Below are 19,776 nucleotides of genomic sequence, written 5' to 3'. Positions count from 1 at the left end.
GTGCATTAATTTTCATATCTTTTACCTCGTTCTAACACACCGAGCAACTAAACTAACCGCGCCCACCTTGAGCCCGACAGGACCTGCCTAGGCCCTGCCCGGAAGGACCACTTTATCCGGCCCGAGGAAACCCAGCCCATCCTAGCGCCATTACACGCACACGAACTCCCTCTTTCTACTTAAACTACATCTGTCTATTCTCCCACTTGTTTTCACTGTTTAGCAATCGGCTCAAAGAGGCCCCGACTGTGGGGTCACCTGCACGCGGGCGCCCCCTACGCGCCTGTGCGACCCCGGCCCGGCCAGGCGGGCGGACACGGGCGCATCTCCGCCGAGGGCCCGTCCGCGCGGCGCGAGCTCGCGGGTCCCGTCCTAACGGAAGGAGCCCCGCGACCCCGGTGGCTCGTGTCGCTGACGACACGGCGACCTCTGGCCCGGCCGTCCGGCTCACGCGGAGGCGGAGCAGGCCGCCAGGGACTCGACAGAGGGGCGCCCGAGCCCCTCCTGACCTTGGCCCGCGCCCCCGCAGCCCCAGGCCCAAAGCGCAGTCCCGCACCGGCTCTGCGCTCCGCCCCGGGTCTTCGGCGCCGCCGAGCGTCGATCTCCGTCGCGCGACGCCGCCGACGTGCGTGCGCTCGGATCGGCGCGGCTCACCATTGGCCGGCTGCGGTAGCCCCACCGCGTGCGCCGCGCCCATTGGCTGGCGTGCCCGCCCGTCACGGCCGGCGCTGCGCGGCGCCCAGCTCCCGCCCTCGCCGCTCTCCTCGCCGGCCGGCGGCTCGGCGCCCGTCCTCGGCTCGCGCGGCTCACGACCGCGCCCGGGCCTCGGCCCGCCAGGGCGCCCGCGCGGATCGGGCCGGGCCTCGCAGGCGATGGCGGCCGCGGCGGCGCTCTCGGGCGCGGGGGCCCCTTCCGCGGGCGGCGGGGCCGGGGGCGGCGGGTCCCCGCCGGGCGGCTGGGCCGTGGCGCGGCTCGAGGGCCGCGAGTTCGAGTACCTCATGAAGAAGCGCTCGGTGACCATTGGGCGCAACTCGTCGCAGGGCTCGGTGGACGTGAGCATGGGCCACTCGAGCTTCATCTCTCGGCGCCACCTGGAGATATTCACGCCCCCGGGCGGCGGCCATGGCGCGGCGGCCCCGGAGCCCGCGCAGCCCCGGCCCGACACGGGCGGCGACTTCTACCTGCGCTGCCTCGGCAAGAACGGCGTGTTCGTGGACGGCGTGTTCCAACGGCGCGGGGCGCCCCCTCTGCAGCTGCCGCGCGTGTGAGTGGTGTGTGGGGGCTGCGGCCTGGACGGGGGCCGACCTGGACCCGCCGCCAGACCCCGACCCGGTCCTCGACCCCGATCCGCACCCACCACCACCACCAGATTCCATCCCGACCCCGACCCCGGTCCACGCTCACCACCCATCGAATCCTGACCCTGATCCGCATCCGCCACCACCACCCCTAGATCCTGACCCTGACCCACAAACAGGACCTACTGTCCACGAGCAGAGGAAGATCTGCGGCGGACCCCGACCCACCACTGGAGGACCCAGGCCACATCCCCCAGCACTGCAGCCCACCCCAGCCTTGTCGTTCCTACACACGGACAGGCAGGGAAACCTGGACCCGCACGCACGACCCTCCCAACCCACCCACGACCCCGTGCGCAGGTTGATTTCGACCCCCAGGCAGGACACACCACATCCTTGCCCACACCCGCGGGTCTTCCTCGCAGGGCCTTCACCTGTGCACTTAATCAGGGTTCTGTACTTCCTGGGAGTTTGCGTGTGTCGCTCTTCACCCGCAAGGGAACGGTTAATTGTGTGCAGTGAAGAACTGGCCAAAAGGCAAGTGCCTTCCTGAGTGTTGACACGTTTTCAGCAACAGATATTCCCAGAGGGCAGTGTGCTAGCCACCGGAGCTTTTTTTTTCTCTGTGTTTTTGGTCGACTAAAAAGGAAAAGCTCCCAGCATTTTTAAGCCCATGTTCTCAGACGCAGAATTTTGGGAAAACTGGATGCTTTCAACAGAACTTTCTTTAAAACGGCAGTCGGTTCTTTAGAAATTATTACAGGGTCATGTGGAGTGTTGAGCAAGTCTCATAGGGGAGTGTCAGTCATAGCTGCAAAACAAGCTTGGTTCTATGGTTTGACGAAGTTATCATTTTCTCTGCTCAGAAAACAAACTTGCTCTCTAGGAAATGCTAATTATTCCTCAGGGGCTCATTTGTGGATCTTTGCTAGTACAGCCTTTGTCCTGAAACTGGGAATTTTAACTACTTTCCATTATTGGAGATGCTGGTAAGAGCTGGGCTGTTTAAAGTTCCTTGGGTGTGGGTGTGAGTGCACAGCGTGCTTAGGTCGCTTTGGGAAGGTTTACTGGCTTACTCCTTAATCCTTAATAGCAGCCCTTCCTTCCTTCCTTTTTTTGGGTGGTTGTTGTTTTTTGAGACAGGATCTCACTATCTAGATCAGGCTGGCTTTGAACTCAGCTATGTAGCCCAGGCTGGCCTCTCACTGTGCTCCTCCTGCCTCAGCCTCTGGAATATGTCTTTTCTTACTGTTTGGGGGAGGGGGTGTGCCAAAACCCAGTATGGAACCACTAACAGCTACTTCTTAGTCCGGCAGTTTTTGTTTTTGTTTTTGTGTTTGTTTTGTTACAAAAATGTTGATGTCATAGCAAAGGAAATTACATACTTACTTTGAGGATTTAAGGATTTTTTAAACAATTCTCTTACTCTTCAGTAACTTGTATTGACGTCTACACATGCTGGCATACTGAGCATGGAAGTAAACTGATCTTTCAGCAAGGGAGCAGAGCTCCAACTGTGAGGGTAGAGATGAGTAGCGTGGGGTGGGCCTGGCTCTGGGCCTAGGAGCTGCTGTCCAAGATGCTCCCTTTAAGGCAGCATTTGCAAGGTAAACATCAGGTAAGGGAATAAACTAAAGATAGTTGTTACTAGTGGAATGCAGGGTTTTGGTTTGTTTTTTGACTACTGGGGATTGAATCCAGGGCTACTGAGCTACATCGGCAGCCCTTTTTTTATTTTTTATTTTGAGGCATATTCTTGCTGAGTTGCCCAGGCTGGGCTTGGAATTTGTGATCTTCCTGCCTCAGCCTCCTAAGTAGCTGGGATTAGAGCTGTGTGCCTGTGTATGAGGCTGAGGAATTATTATTATTATTATTATTATCATTAGTCTGTTTGTTTTTTTGAGATAAGGTCTTGCTATGTAGTTCATTCTGGCCTTGAACTCACTGTGCCTAAGCTGATCTCAAACTTGAGGTGATCCTACTGCCTCAGCCTCCTGAGTGCTAGGATTACAGATGTATACTACCTTGCCCGCCCTGAAGAATTATTTGAAAAGTCTTTTTCCTTGAATTTCAGCTTAGTTGTTAGGTTAATGTTATAAGGTTTTTTAGTTAAGTTTAAGAGATAGTTTGGAGCAATTATTCAGAGGTCGAAATATTCTTAATGTTTGTTTCAGATTTACTTGTTAAGTTGAAAATCACTGTAGAATAGAAAAACATGATAACCCTGTTTGGTCTTTTATTTAAATCACCATGATTTTATTCCGATTTCAACTTTAAAATTAATTTATATTTTGTAGTTCGTATTAAAAATTCACAAAGAATTTAGAAGACTAGGAAGCACAGTACTTTAGGTCGTAAGTGTCGTTTGTCATTTCATTGAAAATACTAAATCATGTATTCATTTGGTGTGGGGAAGATGCTGTTCTGGGCTGTAGCCAATGCTTAGGTGGCTTTGGGAAGAGTAGGTACAGGGCCCATTTCTGTGTGGTCAGTGAGTCCCCTTGCACATGGGCACTCGTAGGGGTCAGCACACATGAACACCCTAGCTTTCCCATAAAACAAGTGGTTCTAGCGCAAGGACCTGAGTTCGATCCTTGGTACCAAAAAAACCCCAAAACAAGTGGTTCTGCAAGTCCTTGGTCCTGGCCAAGTCTGCAGAGCCAATGAGACTGGGACTCACTGGAGGCACAGGTGTCCTGGGACTGCTGTCTGGGAGTGGAGGTGTCCTCACAGGTCTACCTGGCCAGTCACCTGGCATCGGAAGGTAGAAGGTTTGCCTGGCTTGCCGTTTTCATTTCCCACCCAAAGAATTCAGGATGCTCTCTTAGAGGAGAGGGTCTGGTACCTGAGACTAGTGAAGTGTTCTAGGAAGGTGAATGGGCAGAAATGCTTGGGGTGTTGTTATTGTTGTTCTTGTTGCCATGGTAGTAAACTGACTATAGTATATAAATGAAAATAAGCAACTCTTTTTTAAAAAAAAAAAAAAAAGCAACTCTAATGCTCGTTTATACTTTGAAAAGGTCACATAAGCTTGTCACTTTTTTTTTTTTTGATACCGGGGATCGAACTTGGGTCCTTGCGCTTGTGCAGCAGGCGGTGAAACCACTGAGCTAAATCCCCGGCCCAGCTTGTCACATTTTGATCAACAGGATGCCAGAATATCCAGTAGCCAAACGTAAATAAAACAGTTAGAATCTCCTGTTGTCCCAGACTGTTCAACATGCAAAACTGGAATTGAGTTTATTAGAAAAGTAGGCCCTGGACTGGGGATTTAGCTCAGTGGTACCACGCCTGCCTCACAAGCGCAAGGTCCAGAGTTCAATCCCTGGTACCAAAAAAAAGTGGGCCCTGTTCCTGTGCCTGCCTGTGGCTGTGTCCAGTGGGTAAAACCACACTTCTTATGTAGCATGTTCACCGGGTACAGAAGGGGGATGGCACTGTGAAGGCTGCTCACTAAGTCAGACTGTCTTTAAGTGAATACTGGGGAGAGGTCGCAGCTGGTTGGGGGCATCCGGAGCTTTCTGGTTGATCTGATGGGCTCATGGTGGCTGGGTCCTGTCAGTGGCACACACCACTGTGCGATGCGATGCGCTGCTGACGTGGGCGTGCCATCAGCTTCTCCTGCCCTGGCGTGCTGCTGTGAAACAAGCTTTGTCCACCAAGGTTCCCAGAGCAGAGCAGCCCAGAAAGCAGGAAATGAGGGGTGCGGGCACGTGGCTGGAGGGTGCAGGAGAGCAGCCCTCCGATTGTCTCAGAGTGTGGTGTGTGGGGAGAGTAGGGTGAATGCAGGTTCAGAGTGGGGACCCCACTGCCCACTGGGCTGAAGACTGACAGTGGGGTGTCGGGAGGACAGTTCCAGTGTGGGAAGACCCCCCGAGCAGAGCTGGGCAGAGCAGTCTCTGCTAAGGCTTTTCCTGGAGAGGGCTGTAAGGTTGGCTGAAAGGACTAGACAGAGACCCTTGAGCTCTGCGCAGAGCCAAGAACCAGGTGTGGGACCTGCTGAGAGCAGAGCTGATACCCTTTGCAAGGTGCTCTGTGCACTGATTCACTGCCTTTCGTGGCTGCCATGTGGTGGGGTCTTTTTGTTTGTTTTTTTTGGTACCGGGAATTGAACTCAGAACCTTGTATTTGCAAGGCAGGCGACGGAACCACTGAGCTAAATCCCCAGCCCCATGCCATGTGGTTTTTAATGAAGTTGATTGGTACATTTTAGGGATACATTGTGATCACATTCATCATTGGGAATTTGCACCTGCATTTTTTACCATCCTCTCTCCCGTCAACCCCTCCAACCCTTCCCTGTTTACATAAGTTTTGTTTGTTTTTTCCTTTTCTCATTTTTTTCTTTCCACTTTCCTTTCTCCTGCCCCACCCCCTCAGTTTCCTTTCCCCTTTGAACATTTTTTTCCTATTTCACATTATCTGTTATACATTTTGGTCCTCATTTATACTTTTATTGTCTCACACCAGAGAAACTTCAGTATTTATACACCTGTGTCCTATTTATTTCACTTAAGAGTATGGGCTCAAGGTGCATCTATTTAGCTATAAATGTCTCTAGTTTGTCTTTCTTTATGGCTGAGTAGTACTCCATTTTATAATAAAAACCACATTATCTTTATCCAATCACCAGTTGATGGGCACTTGGGCTGTTGCCAAGATTTAGCTATCACAAACTGTGCTGCTGTGAATATGTGTGCACATATATCACTGTGGTGTGATGCTTTTAACTCTTAGGGAACATACCCAGAAGTGGAATAGCTGGGTCAAATGGGACCTCTAATCCTAGTTCTTTGAGGTATCTCCACACTGATTTCCACAGTGGCTGTACCAGTCTGCACTCCCACCAACAGTGGAGAAAGGTTCCTTTTTCCCCACAGCCCCACCAGCATTTGTTACTGGTTGATTTCTTTTTTTTTTGTACCGGGGATCAAACTCGGGACCTTCTGCTGTCGAGGCAGGCAGCAGAACCACTGAGCTAAATCCCCGGCCCACTGGTTGATTTCTTTCTTTTTTTTTTTTTTCACTGGTTGATTTCTTGATAGCAGACATTCTTTCTGGGGTGAGACCATGTAGTTTTCTTTTCTTTTTCTTTCTTTTTTTTTTGGTACTGGAGATTGAACTCGGGACCTTGCACTTGCGAGGCAGGCGGCGGAACCACTGAGTTAAATCCCCGGCACTATGTGGTTTTCTTTAGAAGCTACAGTATGCAGTCATTTGGCAAAGTGATACATTTTCATCACTGGTTTGTGGAGGTTGGATCATGGAGTAGCCACTTTATTATAATGGTTACTAAGTATAGGGCTAGGTCTTTTTCACCCTGCCTTTGTCTTAATCCTGATGGCTTATTCATTTTACCCCCCCCCCTCCCACTGCCCGGGGATTGAACTCAGGACCTTGTGCTTATGAGGCAGGTGCTGCGCCACTGTTTGTTTGTTTTTTGAGAGAGTCTTGCTGTGTAGTCCAGCCTGGCCTCAAACTCAAGGCAATCCTCCTGCCTCACCCTCCTGAGTGCTGGGATCATAGGTGTGCTCCACCATGCCAAGCAGCATGTTTTAGGTTTAAATAACGTCAGTGTCTAACATAGTCTGGGAAACCTGTGTAATCTCTCACCTGTGTGCCTCCTGACATCCGGTGAGGATGGGCTCTGGGCAGACGGAAGCCACATTCCAGTCTGCCTCTTGGCCTCTGGGCTCTAGTTCTCCTCTGAGTGTGATGAGGATAAGTGTCCCCATGTGTGACACAGTTGCATCTCTGTTCCCATTGGGCATCAGGGACTGTGTTTGTTTTGTCCAGCATAGTTGTCAGCTTGGGCCATGAACTCCAGCGCACAGCTGATTGTCACTGCCCTCTCAGCCCTACCTTGCCCTACTGCAGGGGAGAGGAAAAGTAGGGAACAGGTTTGATATAGTGTCCTGTGTGTGGTTGGATTTTTTTTTTTTGGCACTGGGAATCAAACTCAGAGCCTCACACTTGCCAGGCAGCCACTGCACCGCTGAGCTGTATCCCAGGCCCTCATGTGGTCCAATTTGGGGCCTTCTTGCTCATGGATGTCTTACATTCTGTGTCTGTTTTTCTTGTTTTAAACTTTTAAAGAATAGAAATGTAATGAGCCATATATGCTTTGAAACTCAGGCCACAGTTTGTGGGAGGCAGTGAGGACCTGAATGAAGCTGGACACCCCAGGAGGCGTTGGGTGTCAACTGGTCCTTGCTGTGTGCACAGCGCTGCTGGGGACGAGTCTTGGGACCAGCCTGGCACAGCCCCTCTGCCCTCAGGCTCAGGAGGCGCAGAGCCCTTGCTGTGTCCGCACTTTCTCATCTGTCCCTGGCTGTTATCCTATGCTCTGATCCTTAGCGGGCTCCAGGCCCCATACTTTGTCATGCCCTCCAAAGGGGCACATGTATCACCCAGTCATAGCTGAGGCGGGTGTACAGTGTTAAAGGCTGGGTCTGGTGCTGCCCCTGGAGTGAAGGGTGCTGGTCTGAGTGGCTCCCCATTTACCGCCCCCCACCATGTGCTAGCAGCCTCTAGATCCCCGGTGTGGAAGCACAGCCTGGCACCGTACTTCCCGATTGTAAAAAGGCAGCTATTGCTTTGCAGAGGAGAAAAGTTTGTTTTTTTAATGAAGAAAAAAAAGGATCCTAAAATAAGAAAGCATTTAACCAAAGCAATTAGCATTTTGGATAATGTTCTTATCTGTTTTACATTTTTTGTGTGGCCGTTTTCTTTTATGTTTGGTTTCTGGAGCAATTTATAACGTATTAAGAAGTAACAGTGTAGTAAGTCAGCTTCTACACTTCTGCTGCTACCTCCTAAGGAATTTTTAAATTTGCCAAAGAAGTACACACACGAAGGCATGCTGCAGGCTCACATTGCAGCTTCTGTGAGCTGAAGCAGACTTTGAGCACCATAGCTAGGCATGCCTGTCATCCAGCCAGGTCTCGGGTGGCCTGGGGCAGTGGGCACTTGGCTGAGAAGTGCTGTCTTTGCTGGGTGCATGAGCTTGGAGGGTGTGGGGCTCGGGCATCTGGGTGGTCTGGTGGGCACAGGGCAGACCTGCTGAGGATTCCCTGGGAGCTTGCGCAGTGGATGCCTCTTGCCAGTTTGTCATCAGAGACAGCGTGTGCACTGTGCAGGGTGGGGCCCTGGGCTGCCTCCCTTCTCCCAGGTGACACATTTGCTGGGCGTTGGCCGGAGGACAGAGCATGGGTCCTGCTGGAGACCCTGCAGTGCAAGGGTTGCCTGCCTCCAGGAGCAGCGCTGGGCCATTGGACTAGGGAGGGGAGGCCCTGGAGATGGTGCAGCTGGGCAGCACCCTCAGCTATCGGGCCAGTTCTGAGAGGTTGAGCCACAGCATTTGTGCCCTTTCTGAAGAAGAGCCTGCGACTGGAGAGGCCCAGGGTGGCATCAGTAGGTGACTTTTCAGGGTTTGCTGGGTCCCAGGGATGAGGAGTTAGCTCTGCTTGAAGCAGGGGGTACTGAGCTTCTCTGAGTGTGGTAGACACAGATACTCTGAACACACTGGTACTGGGGAAGGGTGTGGAGCTATACTGGGCTCCAGTGTTTTGTGACCCTGCTGCCATGGAGCTGGGCCCGTGCACGGCCTGATGTCAGAGTCACCCCAGGATGGAGGGCCGTCCCCGATGCTCTCAGGGATTCTCCTCTTCGGACTCACTTGGACAGTGGGATATGGAAGACGTAAGTAAACTGCAGGCCATTTGTATTTTTCTGGGGTTTTTTTGTACATAGGGGTGGGTTTTTAAAAATTATTTTGCTTGTTTTATTTACTTAGGCAAGATCTTGCTGTGTGGCTCAGGCTGGCCTTGAATTCACTGTGTAGCGTGGCTGGCCTTGAACTTGTGGCGATCCTCCTGCCTCAGCTTTCCAAGTGCTTGGATTACTACCATGCCTGGCATAGGGGTGTTTTTATAGCAGCTCCTTTCTTTTTTTCACTTTTCTTTTTTTTGTACCGGAGATCGAACTCGAGTCCTTGCACTTTCGGGGGCAGGCAGTGGAACCACTGAGTAAAACCCCGGCCTGGGGTGTTTTTAAAATGCTGTGTTTTTACCCTTTTGGGTCTTTTTGTTTTTTCAAATTGTAATTTCTTTAGTACATGTTTGAGTACATAACAATTATATTCATTATAGGGACTTGGTACATAACACATATTAATTCTTTTCTTTCCCTTCCTGTACCAACCCTTCCCCCTCCTTCTGATTTTTGTTTTGATTTTTATTTTTGTTTTTTTTGAGACAGGATCTCCTTATGTAGTTCAGGCTGACATTGAACTCACCATGTGCTGCAACTTGCAATCCTCCTGCCTCAGCCTTAGCTTCCCAGGTGCTGGGTTGTGGGCATGCACTTACACCTGGCTTGTTTCTGCTGTTTCTAAGAGGTCAGAGTATGTCAGCAGATGAACATTGTCGTTTGCACAGCGTGGTGCGGTATGAGCTGGGTGGAGGGGTGTGGCTCAGCGTCTGTTGTTGCCTTCAGTGCTGGCTCCTGCCTGCACATCCTAGCCATCTGGAAGCTGGGGACAGGGGCGGGTGGCAAGTTCGAGGCCAGTCTGGGCCACTTAGTGAGATCCTGTCTCAATACAGAAAGGCCTGGTGTGTAGCTCAGTGTGCCTGCCTAGCCTACTGAGGCCAGAGATTGGGTCTCCAGTGTGATGACAGCCACAGAGGAAAGCTGTCCCTCCTGGGTGCCACACCTGGCTGAAGGTGGCTGTGCTGTAAGGTGTGTGGCGGGCCAGCTCCTTTGCAGGTTATGTGCGGCCTCGGCTCTGGCCCTCAGCCCCCCATGACCTCTAGTGGTGCAGGTACTGCATGGAGCTCAGATACTTGAATTTGTTTGGGGTGGGGTTCTGTGTTGTGGTTCGGTGAATACTGCACCATAAGAACAGTTCTTTCTCTTTGAGATAGGGTCTTGCGTTGTAGCTCAGGCCAACCTTGAGCTCACTATGTAGCCTAGCTGGGATTACAGGTGTGCCCCACTATGCCTGGCTTTAATTTTTATTTAAAGTGGTATGTGGCATGCCAAGTGCTTATGATTCCAGCTACTTGTGAGCCGTAAGCAAGAGGGTTGTGAATTGGAGGCTAGCTTGGACTAACCCTGAGACTAACCCTTGGACTAATCCTGGATTAACTCTGTCTCAAAATACATACGTGTATGTGTATTTACGTGTGTATGTAATTTATATTTATTTGGTTTTTTGAGACAGGGTCTCACCCTGTAGCCCAGGCTGGACTCAAACTCCCAGCCTTCTGAGTGCTGGGATTACAGCAATGTGCCACCATACCAGGCTATATATAGTCTATTAGTTTTTGGTGCTTGCGATCGAAGTTAGAGCCATCTTACGAATGTCACTTCCGAGGGATTTGAGTACTTGTTGCCTTGGGTTGGTGTGATTCTGGTGGTTCTGGCATTGAATGCAAGACCTTGGACAAGCCACACAGGAGCTCTGCTGCTGAGCTACACCCCGCCCACGGTTAATAGTCTTTCAAATATCAAAGTATAAAACAACACTTGTTATAGAGCATTCAGAGCCATAAAAATGGGAAGGAAAGTTATCCACGATCGTACCATCCAGAGGTAATTACTGGTATCACAAAACATACTCGCTGTGCTGTGAATGATTTTGAATTTGTTTTTAAACAGTAGGGACCTGTCGGAAATGGGATGTGCTAGCTTGTTTCAGTGTTCATTCTTTTTTTTCTTTTTTCGTTTGCTACGGGGGATCGAATTCAGGACCTTGCACTTTCGAGGCAGGCGGTGGCACCACTGAGCTAAATCCCAGTATTCCTTTTTATCATTTATGTACTGACTGAATGAATGATTGCAGTCCTGGGGACGGAACCCAGGGAGTGCTCGACCACTGAGCTGCATCCCTAGCCCTCGCATTCACTCTTATTGTTATTTTGAGACAGGATCTCACTATGTAGCCTAAGCTGCCCTCGAACTCTTGATCCTCCTGCCTCAGCCTTCGACTGATGAGACTACAGGCCTACGCCACCATGCCTGCTGTCATCAAGCCTGCCATGTTCACTCTGAACAGCCTTTCTGATCGGCTGCATAAGCGTATGTCTGTTGGCTGTGAAATGAATTACTTTTTGTTGTTGTTGGATGTTTGGATTAACCTTTTTCTTTTGGGCTATTGTAAACAATACTGTAACTGAATATAAATTTTTAGGGTCTTAGAAATGATGTTCCTGGGGCTGGGGATTTAGCTCAGTGGTTCCGCCGCCTGCCTTGAAAGCATTCCAAGTTTGATCCCCGGTATCCCCACCCCCAAAAAAGGAAAGAAATGATGTTCCTGTGACAAATGTGTATTTCCATTTTTAAGTCTCTGCTTTTTATAAAAGATATCAGGGGGTGCACAGCACCATTGTTTGTTTTGTAGGAGGAAGAGCCCCAGCCCCAGCAGCTGTTCTTGGTGTCACGGGGCCTCTCGGCTCCAAGGCTCACAGGTGCGTGTGGCAGCCAGTGGCTGTGCACAGGGTCCTGCTGCGTCCCTGTCTGGGATGAGAGTAAAGAGCAGAATGTTGTACGTGGTGTTTATGCCAAGCCTAGGGTGCTTGTGTCCAGCCAGGCCCTCCCTAAGCCCCTGACTGCCATGCAGGGCTGGGCCAGACGCTCACCTGGTGCAAAGCCCAGGGACGGGTGAGTCCCACAGGGCCCAGTTCTTTCCTTCTGCCTTCCCTGGCCCCCTCTGGATGGAGAGAGAATGTTCTGGGCATTTAGAGCAGGAGGTGGTGAAGTTTGTTCTTGAGGAGAGAACCTGGCGTGGGGTAGAGGGAGACAGAAGAGGACTGAAGTTCTTACCGCCATGAGGTGACATGTTTGGGGGGTGCTGGAGATGGGGCCTAGGGAGCACTCAGCACTGAGCCGCACCCCAGCCCTTTGTTCTCACTAAGTTGCTCAGCCTGGCCTTGAACTTGTGATCCTCCTGGCGGCCTGGGATTTCAAGTGTGCATCTCCACGCTTAGCTTCCCTTGTGCATTTTTGATCCAGACTTTTTAAAGTGGTTTATAGGACTCAATTGTAAAGGTGAGGAGAGTTATCTGTTTCCAGTTACAGAAGTGACCAGTGTTTATCCTGGAAAAGTTAGAAAGGATAGAGGAAAAGTGCTTATATGTACATACTACTATTTTATTTTCTTGGTGGTGGAGATTGAACCCAGGACCTGTTACATGTGAAGCACATCCTCTGCCACCAAGCTGCACCCTGGACCCCTAAGTTTCTAATTAATATTTTTAAAATATATGTTTTTCAGTATTCTTTTTATCTTTCTGTCTGTCTGTCTGTCTCTCTATCTATCTCTAGTCTGAGGTACTGGGGATTGAACCCAGGGTTCACACTGAACTACATCCCCCGCCCTGAGAGAAAGTCTTCATAAGTTGCCCAGGCTGAGCTTGAGCTTTCGGTCTTCCTTCCTTATCCTCCTGGTTCCAAGTGTGGACTATCATGTTGGGGTGTGTGTGTTTGTTTGTTCTTGATGTTTTTGTTTTTTTGTTTTTTTGGTACCAGGGATCGAACTTGGGACCTTGTGCTTTCGAGGCAGGCAGCAGAACCACTGAGCTAAATCCCCTGGCCCCTGTTTGTTTGTTTGTTTTGGTACTGGGGATCGAACTCCGGTCCTTGCGCTTGCACAGCAGGCGGTGAAACCACTGAGCTAAATCCCTGGCCCTGTTTGGTTTTTTGAGACAGGGTCTTGCTGTGTATTCCAGGCTGACTTTGAACTTGCAGCAATCCTCCTGCCTCAGCCTCCTGATTGCTAGGATTACAGGTATAAGCCAACACACACGGCTCATGTTGGTAATTTTAAAAGACTCATAAATGATAGAGATTTTTGGTAAAGGAACTGGGAAAACAAGCCAGAAAAGGCACAAAATACCTACACAAATGTTTCAGGCCAGCTGAGTGTAGAGGCATATGTCTGTGATCCTGCTGCTTGGGAGGCTGAGGCAGGAGAATCTCAGTTTGAGGCAAGCCTGGGCCACTTAATGAGACTTGCCTCCAAAAAAAGACAAGAAAAAGGACTGGTGATATTGTGCAGTGGCAGAGCACATGTAGCACGCCTGGGCCTGGGTCTGTTCCCAGCCACCACCACCACCACCCTTGCATCCTTAGTCCAGAGCAGAGCAGGCAACCCTGGCTGGAGCCCTGCACGGTTCCCTGCTGTGGGACCTGTGCTGTCCCAGGCCACAGGCAGCACCGGGAAGCCCTGAGTAACCCGGATCTCCTGCCAGCCTTGTACTTTCTTTTTTGTTGTTGTTGTTGTTGCTGCTGGAGATCAAACCCAGGGCTTCACCAGCTAAGCACATGCTGTGCTATGGAGCCACCTCCCCCAGTCCCCTGTACTTTATTTGGGACACTTGACTTTAGGAGAAGGAGATGCGCTATGAGAAAATAAACTTCAGGAGCCTGGTGTGGAGGCGCATGAACCCTGTAATCCCAGTACTCGGGAGGCTGAGGCAGTACATTCTGTGAGTTCAAAGCAAGCCTGGGCTACACAGTGAGAGTTCAAGGGCAGCCTAACTACACAGAGAGACCCTGCCTCGAAAAACCAAAACACATACATAAATAAATTTGTAAAAAATCAATAAACTTCACTTGAAAGTGGATGTATTTGCAGAGCTTGCCCTGGTACAGGTAAAATTCAGCCAGATCACCATGTCTCTCATTTCTCAAACTGGAAATTCAAGGTTGCATAAAGGCACCTGTGGTTTCCAACCCCGCTACACCCTTGCTCCCCGCACAGGAGGGTGGTGTGTTCCAAGCTCCATTTCCACAAAGATGGGAAATATGTGCTGTGTTTTGTTGGTTTGTTTTGGTTTAGCTCTCAGCTGAACAGAGCATTTAACTTCGCCTGTGATCCCTGCTATTTTGGGCTTCCAGTTTGGCATTTCCTCTGCAAATGAGGAAAACTGACTGGTTTGCTGTCTGTTAGGCCAGTCTGCCTGGTAGGAAGGATCTGGACTCCAATGTCTGTTTACCTCCAGTGAGCGCTGGTCCTTGACTGTCTCAGCCAGCTCCTCTTCTGTGTTTGGGAATGCCTGCCCTTTGAGGCTGAGGATCACGGGTGATCCTGACAGGTTCTGCCCTCTGAGTGGGAGGTGAAGAGGTAGCTGAGCTGGTGTAATGTTTACACAGTAAATTACAGGTGTAAGGTTTTCTGTCAATTTACTGTCTTCAAATCTATACCTTTCTCACTATAAAATTGAGAGACCTCTTTTTATTTTTATTTTTTTTGATACAGAGTCTCACTATGTAGCCCAGGCTGGCCTCAAACTCACAGCGATCCTCCTGCCTCATACTCCTGAGTGCTGGGATCACAGGCATGTATTGCCATGCCCAGCAAGAGACCTTTTTTTTTTTTTTTTGCACTGGGGATCGAACTTGGGTCCTTATGCTTATGAGGCAGGCAGCAAAACCACTGAGCTAAATCTCCAGTCCAAGAGACCTATTTTTAAAATACATACATTGTTTTCTTTTTTGTCTTGGATGGAATTCCCTTAAGAAATACAAAAAAAAAAAGGAAAGAAAAGAAAGAAATGCTACAAGTTAGCCTAATAAATTTTCCCAAAGAGCTGATCCATGACTGTGAGCATTTTGTAAAATTACTTCCTATGAGAGCATATTTTCCATCAGGATCTGAGTTTTGAAAACAATTTAAGACCAAATTATAGGATCTAAATTATTTTAAATATTCGTATTAAAAAGCAAATAAAAAGGACCAGGGATTTAGCTCAGTGGTTCTGCTGCCTGCCTTGCAAGCGCAAGGTCCCGAGTTCGATCCCCAGTACAAAAAAAAATGTAAAAGAGAGGACTCACTGGATCTGCCAGCCAACCCTGTCTCAGGCAGGAAGAGGGTTCGGGTTCCTTCTGTTGCTTGGCGATTTCTCCTGGATTAAGATAATCCACAGCGGGGGGTGGTGCAGAATTACAGTGTGTTGTGTACATGTACTAACCCCGTGACGGGTGCAGTCATTATGTCCTGCACACATGAAAGTAAAAAGGTGAACACATGGCTAATCCTGTCCTTGCTGTGGGGGAGGACTTTGAGGGCACCCTGAGGCCCTGGCTCAGCAGTCCACACCTCCATATGCCCTTGGTGGATTTTCTGTGGAGACCCCACTTCCCTCTGTGTGCACGCCCAGGTCCTCGCGCCAGCTTGTTGTGGGTTTGGGTGATGCAGCCAAGGGCTCCCGCTCCTGCCATGAGCAGGTCCCAAGGGGCTGCTGCAGAGCTGGCCCCTCCTGTCAGGGTCTGACGCCTTTGGTACCTTGATGGGGCCGTAGTTTGGGAGAGGCCACCGGAGGCCAGGATTAAGGCCAGTGGATGGATAGCAGGAGTGGGCTTTTCAGCCCTGCTTCTGCCGTGGGAGGTGGATACGACACTACTAACCCAGTACTGCTTCCCATGGGAAAGGTATTTTTTGTGCTGTGGAGGCCATGGGTGTTGGGTGGGGCATGGCTAGCTCTGGGGGTCTGTTGGAAGGGGAAGATGGCATGCGTTCCTTGGAAAATACCGCAGGAAATACTGAAGTGCTGTCTGGCGCTCTCTAGCTGAAGCATACTTGGATTTCCCTCCGGCATGAGCCCAGGCACGTAGCGGTCGCTGTCTGAGAACTGGAGGTCAGAGACTGAAGTGGCACCTTTTGCTCCCGGCTTCGTCTGGCATGTGATGTGAGTGTACAGGTGTTCGTCCTCCCTGCAGCCAGTCCCTCCTCCCCCTGGCTTATCCACACCAGGGGCTGGACGAACAGTTCTTGCCCTAAGCCGTGTCCTGGGTCTCCTCAGGGATGTTGCTCTCGCTCCCTTCGTGCTGCCCTCAGCCTTGGGCTGACTGCTGCTCAACGTCTTTCCCTCATTTGTCTGCTAACCCCGTGCTGCTGTGTGATCTGCTGCTCCAGCGGGTCCAGCCTGGAGATCATTGCCAAATCTTGTCTCTGCCTCAAAATTAAAAAACAGAGCTGGGAGTGGTACCAGGCACCTGTAATCTCAGCTCCCTGGGAGGCTGAGGCAGGAGGATTGAAAGTTAGCTCAGCTGGGCAATATAACAGTTTAGGGACATCTGCTTCAAAAATTTAAAAAAGGGCCGGGATGTAGCTCCATGGCAAAGCCCTGGGTTTAGCCCTAATTCTGCTTCCCCAAGAGGCTGGGGGTGTAGCTCAGTGGTAGAGTGCTTGCCTAGCATGCCTGAGTCCCTGGGTTCAGTGCTGCCAGTGCACATGTGCCCAGAGGGACCCCTGTCAGAGGTCATCTTCCGTGTGGGCTTCCTGTTGGTACTTTCTGTCTTATCTGTATTTTCTAAATCCATTTCCCAACTATTTGGAAATAAAAAGTAAAACTGGACCTGCTATCAGAATATTTGTGATGTCTAGACAAGCCTGAGTGCATGGGTTTAATTCTTAGCACCACACACAAAAAAACCAGATTTGTTTATTTTTCTTTTAGCTGGAGATTGAACCCAGGGCTTTATTTATATATGCTAGACGTGCCGTCTACCGCTGAGTTACATCCCAGCTCTTGAGATTTTACTTTGAGAAAAAGTTGCACTGTCTGGCCTTGAACTTGAGGTCCTCCTGCATCAGCTTCCTGCGTAGCTGGGACTGCAGATGTACATGCCTGGTTAAAGTTGTTTGGTAGAGCAGTTCTAGATTTGTGGCAAAGTTGGGTGGGCGGTAGAGAATTCCTGAGTGCCTGACCCAGTTCCTGAGGAGCTGAGGGAGCCCATTAGCTGAGGCTCTGCTCACAGCGCTGCTCGGTGCCTTCTGTGGGGTTGGCACCTGGAGGAGCTGGAGCACAGTGGCCAGCAGAGGCAGACGCCACCCGCCTGGGTCATGTCCGGCCACTCGTCCTTGCCTGCCCACTTGTTTTGTTCATGGTTCTGGGGTCTGTGCGAGCCTTCTAGGCACCAGAGCAGCACAGTGGGGAGGGTGCTGGAGGGAATCATGGGTGTTTCCCCCCAATCCTTTGGCTTTTAAACTTCTCCATGTTCATTTATTGCCTTTTAGTAACAGTGAAAGTACTAACTGATGGTCTGTCCTGCACAGGGGTTCATGAGTTCTTCCTTTTGGGGTTAGTATCTGGTTTGCCCCTCACATCAGAATATTTCTGTAGAAATCCGGAGGGAAGTGGCTCTGCCCAGAACGGAGTGTGCACAGATCCTGGCTGAAACCAAGGAGCGGCAGGGTCAGAAGTAGGTGGGCTGTGGAGAAGTGGACAGCGTGTGTGCCATGTGGGACCTGTGTGCGGCATGTTGAGCTCCAGCACATTCCGTCGAGTCTGTAGGGATGCAGACCAGTGTCCTGGCTAAGTGGGGTAATTAGAGGCTATAATTATCTCCTCTTCAGTTCCTGCAGAGTTGGCTGCCAAGTGATTTGAGGTCAGATTTTTTTTTTGGAGCTTTTTGCTTTTCGGAATGTGGATGACGAACTGTGGACCTACGTAAGGCACAGAGGCCACTTGAGGCAAGTCACCTGGAAGGGTGGGAAGGGTACCATGCGGAGACTGTCCCCTTGGGAACTCCAGCACTGTCTGCAGCATCCTGCCCTCCTGTGGGCAGCTGTCTCCCGTGCAGGGCCTGTGGGCTCCCCTTCCAGCCTGCCCGTTTCTCCAAATCCGCAGGCTCATGTGGCTGTCCCTCTGCCTACTGAAACATCTCGAGACCGTGGAGTCAGGCCGGGGGGCTTTGGCCTCTGCTCACACACTTTCCATTGCTGCTGTGACTACTTTAGTGTGGGCCACACACAGGAGCGCACAGACCCCGAGTGAGGCCTGGGAGAGCTCACCCATGTGAACTGTCCATCCCACCTCCCTGTGAGCCCCTCCCCAGTTCAGGGCCTGCTGTGAATTCTGAACCGCAGCTTGGATTTCCTTGGTTTTGAACATGAGGTATGTGGGTTCAGAATGAACTTTGCGGAGGAGAGTATGTTTGCGAGATTAGTCTGTATTCTCACTGCTGAATTTGGAGTTGAATATAGTATGACTTGATACTCTGCTGTAGATGGACATGTGGAATAGTTTTATTTGAAGCTACTGTGGATACTGCTATTGTGAATATTCGTGTAGATTTTTAAATTGTGAGGCTTTTTTTCATTGAAGCTTTCATTGGAGGTCTTGTAGGTGTTTTGGATGAGTACACATCTGTTTCTCTTTTTTTGGTACCGGGGATTGAACTTGGGACCTTGCACTTGCAAGGTAGGCACCAGAACCACTGAGCTAAATCCCCAGCCCCACATCTGCTTCTGTTGGGCGTGCTCCGTGGCACTTCGACGCTGGCTTGGTGTGCACCATTGAGCCCCGTGGTCACAGCTTCTGTACTTGACACCTGTGCCACGGAGGTAGAGTTCATGGTGCTTCATAGCTTATCAGCATGTGGACACTCTCCCGTGGTTTGAAGCATCTCAGCAGGTGTCTGTGGCTTTACTCTGCTAATGATGTTGAGGGCTCCTCATGTGCTTGTTCAGCACTGCTGTGAGAAGGAAGCCTCCTCCAGATCCCACTCCCCCGCCCGTGTGGCCGGTGTGAGTGCGGTGGGGCAGTGAGCCCCAGCTGCGTGTGCTGGCTAGTGTGCGTCCCTGCAGGTGCCTGAGTGTGAGGAGGCCTTGTTATCAGTACCTAAGAACGGAGCGCTTTACCCTGAAGCCAGACATGTGCGAGAACTCCTTTTCATGGGCAGTGTAGTAGTCACCTCTCTTACTATGTACTCTGTGTTTGTCAGCCTTATTAATGGTTAAAAAGTAAAGTCCCAAACATTATACAATAAGTCCTCAACTTACGGACGAGCTCCATTCCGGGAGAACATGCATAAGACAGATTCATTTGTAAGTCTGACAAAGTGAGTCTTACACACCTTTGACACAGATATGCCATGTAAAGCATAAGAAACCAAACTTTGCTCTTGCTTCGGGACACCCTGTGACTGTGCACTACTCTGCTGAAGGACTTGCTGCAAACTGAGCGGAGGAATTTGGGGACCCAGGTGCTGGCCCCGGGCTCATCTTGTGATTTGTGTCTCGGGAGGTTCAGCCTCAGGGAATGTTCACTGCCCAGGGCAGGGTCCGATAAGGTAATCCCAAGGGCAGCCCACTGTCTGGGAGGGAGTCCATCTGTCGTGCCTCCTGCAAGGGCCTCCCCCACCGTGGGCAGCTGCCAAGAGCCCAGTCGGGCCCTGTAGCAGGAGCCGCAGCCAGCCATGTGATCCAGCAAGGGAGGGCCATAGGTAGTTTCTCAGGACGCTTTCTGGTGCCGGGGCGCAATCTTCATGGTCTGGAACCAAACACCAGTGACTGTAAGTTGGGAGAGTCGGAGGCTCCGGGCAGTGCAGAGCCACCCTGCCCCATGCTGAGGCGTGGACACAGGTGCACGTGTGCTTCTGAGCTGGCCTTGCCCCCACTGCCGTTGCCACAGAATCTCAGACGGTGGCTCTTGTAAGCACTTTCATAACAGGGTCACAGGGCAGCCCAGAG

The 19,776-nt window shown here is 50.8% G+C and overlaps 1 protein-coding gene across 5 annotated transcripts in view; it reads left to right on the top strand.

Annotated features, from left to right (window-relative positions):
* The first annotated feature begins 780 nt into the window (after positions 1-780).
* Positions 781-19,776, top strand: part of Foxk2 (forkhead box K2) — a 43,774-nt gene continuing 24,778 nt past the window's right edge. The window contains exon 1 of one of the 5 annotated variants that reach the window (XM_087208243.1): positions 781-1,264. In XM_087208243.1, the coding sequence (XP_087064369.1) occupies positions 873-1,264 (392 nt within the window). In that variant the 5' untranslated portion in view covers positions 781-872. Of the gene's footprint in view, positions 1,265-9,049; positions 19,599-19,776 lie in introns of those variants that run through there. The other 4 variants (XM_087208244.1, XM_087208246.1, XM_004861084.3 and 1 more) reach the window with 4 other exon arrangements.

Source organism: Heterocephalus glaber, unplaced genomic scaffold, assembly GCF_053883595.1.
Source record: "Heterocephalus glaber isolate CG9 unplaced genomic scaffold, H.glaber_assembly_v1.0 deba00000937, whole genome shotgun sequence".
NCBI classification, from domain to species: Eukaryota; Metazoa; Chordata; class Mammalia; order Rodentia; family Bathyergidae; genus Heterocephalus; species Heterocephalus glaber.
The sequence above is the reverse complement of the archived record's forward strand: the minus strand, read 5'-3'. Positions and strand labels throughout refer to the sequence as shown.